At 63.7% G+C, this 13,029-nt stretch overlaps 1 protein-coding gene across 1 annotated transcript in view; it reads right to left on the bottom strand.

Moving 5' to 3' along the window:
* The window catches only part of PRKAR1B (protein kinase cAMP-dependent type I regulatory subunit beta), a gene marked incomplete at its 5' end in the record, with an annotated part of 141,136 nt that overhangs the window by 32,818 nt on the left and 95,289 nt on the right, over window positions 1–13,029 (bottom strand). The window contains 2 exons of the mRNA XM_008064380.2: window positions 9,003–9,049; window positions 9,356–9,417. Of these exons, the coding sequence (XP_008062571.1) occupies window positions 9,003–9,049; window positions 9,356–9,417 (109 nt within the window). The remainder of the gene's footprint in view (window positions 1–9,002; window positions 9,050–9,355; window positions 9,418–13,029) is intronic.

Below are 13,029 nucleotides of genomic sequence, written 5' to 3'. Positions count from 1 at the left end.
TCCGAGACTCGGCCTCGCCGGGCCTCAGTTTCCCTAGCTGCAGGCCCGCGAGCTCGGCCCGCCAAGTTCCCCGGGTGCGCTACTTCCATGTGCGTCTGGCTGAGGCTCCGGCAGACCCCGGCCTCTCGGCTTCCGCACACACATCGCCCCGTCCCTTCCTGCCGCCCCACCGCTCCCTGGGGCTTCCTGTCCCCACATCCACCAGCACCCACGGCCCTGCCCCGCGGCGCCGGGCTGACCGGCCCAAGCGCAAAGCCTTTCCCTGGGGCCTTCCCTCCTAGCAGGGCCTGGAGTCTGCATGGAGCGCCCCACGGCCCCTGGCCGGGCCACACCCAGAAGGGCTGGGACAAACTCCCTTTCAGCTGCGGCCATGGCCCCCGCACGGGCGCCTGCCGCGGCGAGAATGGTGCAGATTGTCCATTATGTGGCCACCGTGCAGCCTCAGGGACTGTGTGTGGACACAAGGCGCCCTGTGTCCCGCCGTGTGTCAGTGAGCTAAAGAATGGCCCCGGTGGCAGCGCGGTTCCCACTGGGCGCACGTCGGGGAAGAATGGATCGCGATGAATCATGGAATCAGTTCTTCTCGGAATCAATGACTCATTATCCGGGTAATAACCAAGGCTCAGAATCTTCTGTCTGAAGGAAAGAAAAGCGATGACTCCGTGATGAAGTGTGGGTGAGGGCTGGGCCGGCCGGCCAGCCGCGAACTCGCGCGAGGCACGGAGACGACAGCTGCACAAAAGGTTCCACCCAGAGGGGCCGGGCCCCTCTCGCCTGGCGCCCCCACCTGAGAAGCTGGGCCTCTGGTCTCCCCTCGGAGGCCCCTCGAGGGGTCAGAGGACGCTGTCCTTGCGTCCGGCCAGGAGGGCGCCGCCTGGACGCAGAGGCACTGGGGGAGGAACATGGCGGGGAGGAACATGGGGGGGAGGAACATGGCGGGGAGGGCCCACAGCCACGGGCATGAGGGGCGAGGGGACCTCAGACATCCTCCGGAACCGCCGCCGCCTGTGTTGTCAAAGGGGGCCCGGAGCCAGGGGAGGGCAGGCGGGTGGACTGGGCCCAGCCGGGCCCCTGTCCCGCCGCAGACGCCCCAGCTTTGCCTACGTTTTGGGGAAAACACGCTGACGAGGCACAACCTGCCAACACCAGTGTGCCCAACTCTCAAGTGTCGGCACGAGGGGCTCCGCTCGCACGGGTGGGGACCCAGAGACTTCGGGTGCCCCTCCCCGAGCCTCTGCCCAGAATCCGTCTCCAGGAGTCCCGGCACATCCTTCCTCTCCAGGGGAGTCTGGGAAGGCAGTGGGTGGCGGGCATACTCAGTGCCCGCGCCCTGGGGACAACTGGGAGCTGCTGGGGGCGGCCGAAGGCGTCGAGAGACTCAGGGCCCCTCACCTGTGGACAGGCTCCCTGGCACTTGGGGGTGAGGATGCCACGGCCCCACATGGCTGCACGGGTCGGGGGCAAAACCCAGTCACCCACCAAGGAGCCCCCTGGAACAGAGAAGGGCAGGTCTTTGCAGAACCGCCCGGGCCGCGGTGCCTCTGCCTTCCGGGTCACGGCCCCAGAGCGGGGGCGGGGGACCCAGACGGGGCGGCCCGAGAGCCTTTGCCATGAGGCCGGAGAAGCCCAGGCCCCGAGAGCTCCCTCTGCAGCCTCCGAGGAGACCATTGTGCAGAGCCCGTGGCCGGACCAGGGCCGCACTGTGCTGGGCCACCCCGAGGACAAAGGGGCCATCCTTCTCGGGACACTGGCCTCTGTCACGGCTCCGGGGGCAGCGCGGGCCCACCCCAGCTGGCATACTAAGGAGCCACTCCTCGTTTCCTTTTTGTCTTTTCTCCTTCTTTTAAAGCAAAGCTGGCGGAGGTCCCCAGGGCCGCCTCCACACTCCCGGCCGACTGTGGTTCCTCGGCCAGGCACCAAGCTCCTCCTGGGGCCAGCCCGCCTGCCCGCCCTCACTGACCCTCTGTGTGCACAGGGCGGGGGGAGGGGCTTCTGTCCCACGGCTCCCAGCCGGCGACTCAGCCGTGGGTGCAGACATGCCCATCCCTGGGGGGACCCAGGGACCAGCAGGGAAGCTGGCTGTGGGAAAGGGCCCTACAGACACAGGCTCCCTCCCGGGAGCCGTGACGGGGACTGAGGCAACTGGGAGGGGAGCGGAGGGCAAGGGCTGACAGAGGCAGCACCAGACAGGCCCGTCCTCGAGGCAGGCCAGAGCCAGGGGCACGGGAAGGGCCCGGGAGAAGAGGCCGAGGCCCAGACGAGGCCGGGCAGACTCTGGCGGTGCTGGGGAAGCAAGTGGGCCAAGGGGAGGAGACCATGGGGGGCAGGAGGACAGGCAAGCCTGGAGGCCTAGGAGGAGGAGGAGGGCCACGTGGGCCTCAAAGCAGTAGGGACCCCCTCCAAGGGCCCAGCAGGGGCGGCATCATGCTTTACATGTGCCAGCTCCCTGGGGAGAGCTGGGAGCGGCTGAGGGGCTCAAGAGCCTCAGGGCCTGTTGGCGCTGGTGGACGTCCCTGAGCCAGTGAGAAATGCTCATTCATGGGCCTCCCAGACCTCCTGCGCCTGGTCCTGGCGGGGCCCACAGCATGTATCCACAGGTTGCCCACCCCTGGCAGAAAGAGCTCGGATGCGGGCGGGGGCAGGACAGGATTTCGACCCAGGACTCCACGTCCAGGGACTGTTGCCCGCCTGGCTGTGCTCACCCCCAAAACCAGGCAGACTGAGCTGCCAACAGACACAGGGCGCTCCGGCCTCCCAGGCCTGGGCTCACCTTCCCTCACGCCACGTGCGGCCGTCTGGGTGGAGAAATATCTCCAGGTGCCATCAGGCTGCCACATATGCTCTCCTGAGACTGGGGGAACCCCTCAGGTCCACTCTGCCTGCCCTCTGGGACCCAGTGAAAAGCAGGGACGCCACTCTGCCCAGACGGGTCAGCCTCCCACCCCCGGAGGGCGTCATGCCTTGGCACCCTCTCCCTGTCTCCTCCTTCCCCATGCTGTCACCAAGGTCAACTCCATCCCTGGCTCAATTTGCTTCAGCCCCAAAGGCCCAAGGCATGTGGTGTCTCTGTTTTTTCTCGTGGTATGGCCTCCTTCTGGAAGCTTCCGTCTGCTGGTCCTGGGCCTCGTGGAGCAGCTGCCTGGACTGCCTTTGTGCCCCTGGTTGGGGGCAGGCCAGCAAGGACCCCGTGGAACCTAACCCGCCTGCGGTCCACAGTCCGTCTCCTGACTCCGCCACAGAACTCTCGAAGGATGAGGATCCCAAAGGTGGAATTCAGTGAAGACACCGAACTTCCTTCTAGCATTTCCGCTGACCTCCAGGTTGGCCTTGAGACCTCCTTGAACCTGAGGTTTCTTCCTAAAATGGAGCCTTTGGGGGCCCGGCCTGAGCGCACTTAGTAAGCATCGATGTGGCCTCACGGCCACACCACTACATGCAGAAGGCACTGGGATTTGTCTCCCTGGCAGTCATCCCAACGGCATCCCCCATGGCAGGACCACCGGGGGCCGCCCCGGACCCCACGAGAGAACACAGGGGCCACGTCGGACCCTGGAGGCGTTTCCTGGGTGAACCGTACCCAGGGAGGCTCCCAGATGCCAAACAGCCTAGCAGCCCTCGACAAACGACTCGTGAACGTGCCACACACGGGGTCACCACAGCCAGGAGACAGGGGCCATCCAGGCATCTACCGAAGGTCGACAAGTACACACGACGGGGCCCATCGGCACGGCGGGGTACCACTCAGCCTTGGAAGGAAGGAGACTCTGACACCTGCTACCACAGGGACGGGCCTCGGGGACACTGTGCCTGGAGAAACAAGCCGGTCACAAAAGGACAAGTACTGCGTGACTCTACTTCGCTGGGGTCTAGCGTCGTCACACCCATAGGGACTGAAGGTGGACGGCGGCTCCCAGGGGCTGGGAAGGGGCTGGAGGGGACAGGGTTTCTGTTGGGGGAGGTGAGAAAGTTGGAGATGATGGTGGTGACGGCTGCACAGCACCGCGAACGTGCTTCACGCCCGGAACGGTGCTCTCGCAAGGGTTCAAGTAGTAAATGTCACGCCATGTGTATCTGACCACAACGAAAACCCACAGAACACCAGGTAGCCCCCGAATGGCAGCTGACCCGACCCTGGGGCCAGACAGCGTGGGGGGTGCCCTGCTCCGAGCTGCCCGGGGTCCTCTGAAATAACTTCCTAGACATCGGGCTTTGTAGGAGGCGAGGGAGCCTGGGGAGCCTGGGGACCCTGAAGCCAACGGGCAGCAGGAGGCCAGGACAGGTGCGGGGGGTCCCAGAGTCACAGAGGAACAAGGACCGTGAGGGGCGAGTCCTCCTCCCCCGGGCTTGGAACGACACTGGGCTCTCGGGCCCCAGCGCTGGCCGCTGAGTGTCCTTTTAAGTAGAAATGCTATGTTCCATGAATAAAATAAATGGGGAGATATTTTTATACTCAGAAAAATGGATTATAGCTCTTGGCAACACGCAGACTGCAGGAGGCTTTTGCGGAGTTTCTGGACAACCGTAATTTAAACGGAACCTGGTGCTTTTGGCAGCTGGTCACCTCGCCCTCCCCCCGGGGCTCCGCTGGTCAGAGGGCAGCGTCTACTCTGAAGGAGGGGGTGCCTGATGCCCTCCCAAGCCCCACCACTTAGGGGGCCGGGGTAGCGGAGGTGGGGGGACAGGACAGCCTCACTCGGGATCTCAAAGACCCATCAGGGGTAGTGACGTCCAGGGGGACCATCCTCTCTCCTCCACCCCCAAGAATGCCAGCCTGCAAATGCCAGCCTGCAAATGCCATCTCCAAAGACCCACCAGGCCCCGGGCGGTCCTGGCCTCACGGCCCTGGCCCTGGGAGTGTCCATCTCACTGCCCCAGGGAGACAGTCTCCAGGGCTCCCAGAAGCGGCTGACCAAGGCCGCCTGGGGTCTGGGCAGCTGCATCCCACCCGGAGTCGTAATAACAGCAATTATTAGAACATTGGCCCATAACTCACCGGCCACCCGGCAGGCCACCTTTCCACCCCAGACTCCTCACTGAGCATCTTTTGATTCCTTCAAACTCGACCGTCGCCTGCCCGGCCCTGCGGGTTTCCCTGCACCCGGGGCTCCCACATCACAGGGCACTCTACATGCCTGCGCCCGCCTGCCCGCCCTGCAGGGAACTTGGGGTGGATGGAGGGGCTGGATGGGGAGGGGCCCCTCGGTCACGGCCTGTCCCATCCCGGCCTGACCATCCCAGAGTTGGGCCGTAGCCCGGAAGTGGGCTCCTGCCCGTGGGCCCAGGCACACTGGCTCTGGCGAGCTGGAGTCTACTGAGGGCCTCAGCGCTGCTTCTGTACCTGGCCCGAGGCTGGGGAGGGGGCGAGGCCCAGAGAGGCGGAGGGGAGAGGGAGCAGGGGGGAGGGAAGAGGAGGACAGAGGGGTCTGGGCCTGCCAGGACGGTGTGTTTGGGGAACTCCGGGGATGTGCGGTGACCTCACTTCTTCCCCTCACAGAGCTGCCTCCGCACGTCCCTGGGCCTGGCGAGGTGCCAGCTCCCACACTGCACTGCGGGGGGCTGGGCCACGTTCTGGAAGGAGGCTGAGATGCCGCCCAGCCTCGGGCTTCGGGCCTGACCCTCCCGAGGGTGCCAGGCCAGCGTGACGGCGCAGGCCCGAGAGGCTCCGTCTCTCTGCAGACAGCTCCGCGGAAGGCAGGCGCGATCAGGCCGCTCGCATGTGGTGCGCACGCGTCATGGTCAGGGCCAGGGCAGGGGGAGACCACGTGCCGGTCCTGCTGGAGCGGGGGGAAGGCGTGGGAGCAAGTCTGGGCCAAGAGGACCGGCCCCTTGGGCGGTCCCAGCCCCGTGGGCCAGGGAGCTGACGACGCCCCTCACACCCTTCGCCTCACCCCTCTGAGCTGCCAGCGGGGGCCTGGTGGGCGGGTGGGCCTTGCCCTGGGAATCAGGACCAGCCAAGGGCACGGGTGGAGGGTGTCCCGGGCTGAGGACATGGGACAGGGCGGGGTTGGCTGGGCAGCGTGGCGGGAAGGAGCCGATGAGCTCAGGGATGAAGCGGCCGCGTGACCAGCACCCGGCCCCCACGGCAGGTGCACACGGTGCTTCACGAGAGTCTCTCACTCAGCGCAGCTGCCCGTGAGCTCTGGGTGCGTGTCCTGAGCAGCACGGAGATGACACGGCTCATAGACAACGGACCTGGGCCAAGGGACCCGCTGGGCGCAGCACCCGGGGCCACACAGTCCTGACTCACCCACGGTTCTCTTTCAGACACGGGCTAGGAAGGCACGTCTCCACGGCCCCCCATGTTGGCTCTGGGCTCAGCTGAGGGAATTCTGGGCAAAGGACTCCCTTCTCCCATGTCTGCTTGTTTAGGGGACAAAGAACACAGAAGCCAGAATTCTCTGGGGTCGTCTCAACTGCTCACCTCCGTGCCAAGCTCTGACGACGCAAACTGGCACTTTGGAGACATCTTTGAACTTGAGTGGAAAGATTCTCAGGAATTCCAAGGACACAGCAGTGGGGGAGCGCTCCAGGGGGCCAGAAAGTGTGAGGCCAGTACCTATGGATTCCCAGTCCAGCCATGGGAGGGTCTGGTCCTCGGATATCAGCCAAGGTAGGTATGCATCACGGCTGAGCAGACAGAGGAGCTGGGCTTGGTGGGGTCCTGAGGGATGCACAGGAGTTTGCAAGGCAGAGCAGGGATGAGTGTAGCAGGGACAGGAGAGATGAGTCTGGAGTAAAACATTCACCTGCTAACCTCCTATGCGTCACGAAGCTGCATCCCTGTCGGGGCCGGGCCCAGCCCTCCCTGCACAAGCACATCCTCGGCCCCGACCAATGCCAGACACAAAGGAAGGCTCGGCAAGCTTTCAGGAAGAGAAACGACACGCAGGGTTCCAAGACCGGGGATCTCTGGGGGCCGAGAGGAGGAGGGAGAGGTGCCACAGAAGGCAAGGCATCAGGGCCAAGTGGGGAACAGAGCGCCCCAGCCAGGAAAGAGCCCACCCCCCGCCCCCTCACACCACTCGGGCTGAGGTCCGTGTCCAGGGCCAGCCCGGCCCTGGTCTGCCGGTGGCTGAGCTTGCTCCCAGCCCCACCCCTAGGCCTGGGTGTTTGCACACACGGCACCGCGGGGCCATCTTCTGGGACAGGCCCGAGAACGGTAGCTGGCAGGACTGCTGGCCGCATCCTCCCGGTCACCCCCACTCCTGGGCTGGACTTCTGTCAACCCAAAGCGCAGCCCACGGGTGACTCTGCGGCCTGTCCCCCGGGCCAGGGTCGCGGCCCACCCCCCCGCGACCTTCCTCCCACACGCGTCCCCCATGGCCTGGGCAGTTCCTGGGCCTGGGGCTCCTTCCTCCGCTTCTTCCTGAGGGGAGACGGAGCATCCCCACCCCGTGGACAGGCTGGCCCCGGAGGCCTGGCAGGGGCCGAGCCCCGAGGCTCCAGCCCGGGACATGTGAGGCCTGAAGAGAAGCCCGCTCCTTCCGCTGAGCCGGCCCTCAGTGGCCTGGCAGGGGCCCCGGGGGGCGGGCCGTGACTCACTTCCTGTGCCATCGGCTCCGGAAGCAGAGTGGGCCCGCTTGGCTCCCAGAATTGCCACGGCCGTGGGGGACGCAGACGGCTGCCGGGGAAGTGGATGAGTAAATGCCCGCCCCAAAATAGCTCGGGCTGGACGAGGCGCAGGGCCGGACACCAGCCCTGAAATAGCGCGGCCTGGGCGGCTGGAGGGGGTGGGCACCGCCCGGACAGTGGAGGGCGGAGGTTGCCTGGGAGCCCGGGAGGGACCCTCGGAGCGGGCCGTGTGGGGCCGGCTGGTGTCCTGGACGCGGAAGGACTTGAGCCGCCTGGGCAGTGGGCTGCGGCCGAGGCCGCAGGAACCCCGGGTGCCGGGGACAAAGTCATCCTCTGGCTTCAGGGCTCCCACGTGTCGGGCACAGGCCCTGAAGAGGCAGGACCGTGGCGCGCGAGGCGCCCTGCAAAGGAAGTGCGTGGGGCCATGGGGTTCACGCAGCAGGCGGGGCACGGATGGACGATCTGCTCAGAAGGGACGTTTCAGTGGAGCCGAGAGGAAAAGCGGGAGCCAGTGCGGCTCCCGGCACAGGGTCGAACACAGACCAAGGTCCTGGGGCAGCAGAGGGCAGGCGGATCCCCGGCACCACCAGCAGACGGTGTCACTCGGGCCCCTCCCTGCCCAGCCCGAGTCAGAGAGAAACCCTGGAGGATGTGGCTGAGACAGCGTCTCCAGCTCCAGCATGGTCAAGCCTCCTGGCTGCTGGGCGGGGGCAGCCAGGGGCCAAGCGCCCAGCAAGGGCACGAGGGGACACCCACCCCTTCCTGCGGGGCACCGACAGGGTAGCGAGAGGAGCCTGAGGCACTGGGGAGCCCGGCTGCAGGGCGGGGCGATGCCCCACGTCCGGGCTGGCCACGGGGCCCAAAGCAGGGGCTCCTGAGAACAGAGCACGGCTCCTTCCCAAACAGAGCAGGCGGGGACGGCGACATGGGGAGACCCCACGCGAACGCTCCATGTTCTGAGAACACAGCGGGACGCTGGGCACCCAAGGCGGGCATCCCATGCTGCGGTCAGTGCTTTTGGGGTCCGTAAGCATAAGCTCTCCCCACTGCCTTGAGAGGCCACCATCCCGGATGGTGGGCGAGGCTGTGGTGGCGGATCACCGGCGCTGACCTGGAGATCGTCCCAAGTGCAACCGAGCCACCACGGATGCCCTCGACCCGCCTGGTGCCTGCAGACAGCGGCCACGACCGAAGACCCGTGGCTGCGCCAGCTCCTGCCTGCAAGCACCTTACTTCGGACTGAGCCTTTTTCTCTTGGCAAGATCTTTTAGGCGACACGTGTGGCTTTTCAGGGCTAAAACATGCATCACCTAGAAGGCAGTGTTTGCAGAGTGGAGCTGGTGGGGACCTGGTGTGGACAGAGCCTGTGAAGCCTTCACACCAGACACGGAAGGACACACTGTGTCCCAGAGACAGTAAGTGATACTCACGTCCACTTCTCCTTGATCAATCACGTAGAAGTTATCTCCTTCGTTCCCTGTAACAAAAAAAAGAGGACGAGATGTGCATGGCATGCAAAGGACATCGAGACATCCACATCACATTTTCCTTGCAAACAACCGCATGCCGCCTTCTAGAGCCCTAAGCGACACCAGGGCCCCACGTATCTTAACAAGACGACTCTGGAAACACATCGAGTCAGCTTGTGAGACAGCCTGCTCTCAAGTATCGCGAGTGAGCCCTCTCGAGGACAGACAAGCCGAGTCTCGGACTGATGTACGCATTTAAGTGCACGGTCCACTTGCCCCGATGGCTTCGGCTGGGAGGGGGAGGCAGGACGTACCTTGCTGGATCACGGTCTCCCCGGCAATGTGAGTGACTGGAAACATGGCGTCAAAGATGTCACTGAAAAACAAAACGCAGGCCAAGTTGGGGCTGCAGGCGGCACCTGGCGATGGCCTCGCCCCCCACCCCCCCTTCCCTTCAAGGTCTTGTTGAAACAATTCACAGTCATCGGGGAAAATGAGAAAGAGTTCACCGAAGTTAAAGAAGAAAATTAAAACCCCCAGAGGAGGTCCAGCGCCCTCGGCACACAACCTCCCGGACCACTGCTTCACACAGATGTGGACGTGGTTTGCTGTCTTCACTTTCACAAGAACGGGATGGCACGACACGCGCCGCTGTGAGTTCCACACCAACAAACAGAAGCAGCAAGAGACGGTGAACGTCCCTCCTGCCCACAAACGCGCTTCGGCTTGAACGGGACAACGTCTCAATGTTCTCTGCTTTTCCTTCAGGGGACACCGCCGGTCAAGGTGGAGTCCCGGGACACTCAACGCAGAAGCCAGAGGTAGCTTCCCCCATGTGAAAAACACGGACCCTCGTGCCACGCCAGCTCGGGGCTGGGCCCACGGGTTCCTCTGAGCCCGCCCAGCCCCGGCCGGCCAGTGAGGGTCTCCGAGTGTGTCCTTCTGCAGTGGGCGGAGCCCAACCTGGACCGTCCCACGGCGTCTAGGTCTGGACATGAAACGGCTGCACAGGCACAACCGAGGGGGTGAGGGGGCACGGGCAGAGGCCCGGGAGACACAGGAAGCGCCTGACTCCAGGAGGAGAGGGCACCTGCTGCAGGACCCTTGTCTCGCTGGGACGATGAGCAGAATGTGTCACCCTCCGAAATGCAAACACCGCCTGTGGAGAGGGTCCCTGCAGGTGCTGGGCTCCCCCAGAGACACTGTGAAACAGTGCAGGTCGGGCTCTGGCCATGACGCCCCCGTGACGCTCAGGCAGCCTCCTGCCTGCCCTGACCACGGCAGAAGGACACTCTCGGAAACCCTCGCCCGCCTGCTGGGGCTGGGCCAGAGGAGCCACAGGTGCCCGGGACGCGGGGGTGTGGAGCCCCTGGGAAGCAAATGCAGCATCAAAGACCCAGACGGCCCTTGCCGCTGATTCCAGGGTCCAGAACACCTAAATACGTCCTTCTTAGAATAGTGACCCCTTCCTATTTAAGAGATGCTTCTTTTTCCAGTGCTCTTCCCAGCTGCCCTAGCAACCCGGCTTCCTGTTTCCTGCATTCTCTCCAGGAGGAGGGGTGTAGGCGGCAGCTGTAGGGAGGTCGCAGCCCCAGCACCCGCCTCGCCCCCAGGGACATTTCTGGCCCCAGCCCTCGCCATAAGCACCTGCAGGAGCCCTCCCGGCCCTGTTGTCCAAACTGGCATTCCTCAAAACCACAAAATACAGGTTCTCAGACTGAGCAGAGCTTTAAGAAGTGATTTCACAATTTCTTTCTTTTTTTGTTTGCTTTTAATTTCAACTTATCATGGTAAAATACTTCAAAGAATGCCAGAAAGAACCAACACAGTGTGCCCACCACCACACAGCTGGGTACCACAGTTGCTGCAGATTGCTCTCTTCTAGAAAGTTCTCCAGCATCACGGATGTGGCCCAGCCCTCCCGGCCCTGGGGTGGCGGGTCTGCCCTCTCCCAGGCAGGCCCTGTGGTGTCATGTCACACGTATGCACCCATGGAAAGGGCTCGTGACCTCTTGGTGTCTTTGCCACTGACATAAGGACGCCCTAGTGCAAGTCCATCCTCCCTCTCGGCCACGTTTTCGAGACGGGTTTGGGTGAACACACGCCTGGTGAGCTTACCCAGCTGCTACCCAATGTCACCCATGCAGACACACCTCAGCTCTGAGGAGGTTTCGAGCATCTCCACGTTCCTGCAACCACAAGCTAGGCCTCAGTGAACATCAGAGCTCCCGGGAGGGGGACAGAAACAGAACTGCACCCCTAGCACTGCGGGCTCACCATCCCCGCATGCGCCTCTGCTCTGGCCCGGGCCCAGGATCTACTTCCCGGGAGGTTTAGATCGCACGCAGGGCGGTCCAGCCCCTGGCATCAACCAAAGCCGACTGTCCACGCGCCCAGGCGCCTGAGCTCGGCCCTGCTGGAGCAGCCTCTTCTGAACACCCCTTAATGATGCCGGCCGGGGCTCTCTACCGAGCACACAGGGACCCTCCACGCCCCAGGCAAGGGGTCGACAGATATGCGGCTGGGGAGTTGGAAGAAGAGAAGAATCTCAACTCCGAGCCGCAAACCTGGGCGTGCAGCCTCAGCTGCCAAAAATGCCTGGGACTCTTTTGCCCTCAGAAGAAGCTTTACCGCTCCACGCCCAGGGCCCATCATGACAAGGCTGCACACGGACCGCGTAGAGGCCACAGCCTTCCCTCGTGCTCTGAGCAGGCCTTCTGCCTCCCCGTCTGAGTGCTTTCAAGCAAAACCAAGTCCCTCCCTCTCTCCAGCACCTGACGGCTTTGAAGGGCACGAGCCTCTCCTGCCTGCAAAAGAGAAACGCCCTCTGCTCCAACCCAGGCATCACCTCCGGAAGGCTGCCAAAAGCCCCAGGCACAGGTCCCATCGGCTCGCGTTCGGGTGCCCCATCCGTCCCCCGTAGGCAAGTGCGGGAAGACCTCGTGCCACTCTTCCCTTGGGGAGAGGCCCACAGCCCCTGGCCCACCCCCTGCCACAGCGCAGCTGCCCCATGAGGTCAGAACTGCCCGTCACCTCCACCTCCAGATATGGGAGCCAGAGCCACTACGTAACTTTGCCCAAGGTCAGGAAGCAGCTGGCAACCTGGCCTCCCTCAGGCACAGAGCAGGGGGCCCCCTTCCCCACCTCCCTCCTTCCTCTCTCTCCATTCCTTCCTCTCACAGTCTCTCTCTCCCCCACCCCCGTCTCTTCCTATCTCCCTCTGTCTCTCTGCCCCTCCCTCCCTGTCTCCTCCTCCATCACTCCGTCTCTCTCTCCCGCCCTCTCTGTGTCTCTCTCGATGTCCCTCCCCCCTTCCTCTCTTCTTCCCCCTCTCCCTCCCTTTTTTCCTTTTTTCTGTCTGTCTCCATCTGTCTGGCCTGCTCTGGCCCTCTATGCCTTGGCCTGGCCTCTTAGGTAGGGTTGGGCCTGGGTGTCTGGCTCTCTTCAGAAAGTGCCCAGAGGGGAGCCACAGTTGGCAGGGGCAGGGCAGGACCGTGGTGCTGGGTCAGGATGGTTTCCTGGGAGCCGACGCTCCTGGGTCCCAGTTTCCACCCAGCCTGGGCTCAGCGATCACAAGCCCTTTGCAAGTCCCCAGCCAAGCCATCCCCATTCTGAGGCCTCTTCCTCCTGTAGTGCCTCAGCCCTGTGCTTCTCACTCTGGATGTGGTTTCCTGGTGGCCTGTCTCCACTAGCTTATTGTGAGTTCTGAGAAGACCACGTGTCCACTGCCATCTGCTGCACAGAGCCACCTGGGTCTGACTCAGCAGGGTCTTCCGTACAATATGGACAGATGGGTGGGTGGGTAGATGGGTGAATGGACGGATGGTAGATGGGAGGATGGGTAGACGGATGGGCGGATGGTAGGTGGATGGACAGGTGATGGATGAGTGGACGGGGGATGGGTGGATGGTGGACGGTGGATGGATGGATGAAAGTGTAGGTGGATGATTGGGAGAGTGGATGCATGGGTGGGTGGATGGAAAGGTGG

This window comes from Carlito syrichta, unplaced genomic scaffold (genome assembly GCF_000164805.1).
Source record: "Carlito syrichta isolate Samal-C Ts95f unplaced genomic scaffold, Tarsius_syrichta-2.0.1 Scaffold100639, whole genome shotgun sequence".
In the NCBI taxonomy this organism is placed as follows: domain Eukaryota; kingdom Metazoa; phylum Chordata; class Mammalia; order Primates; family Tarsiidae; genus Carlito; species Carlito syrichta.
This window is presented reverse-complemented; position numbering and strand designations above follow the sequence as displayed.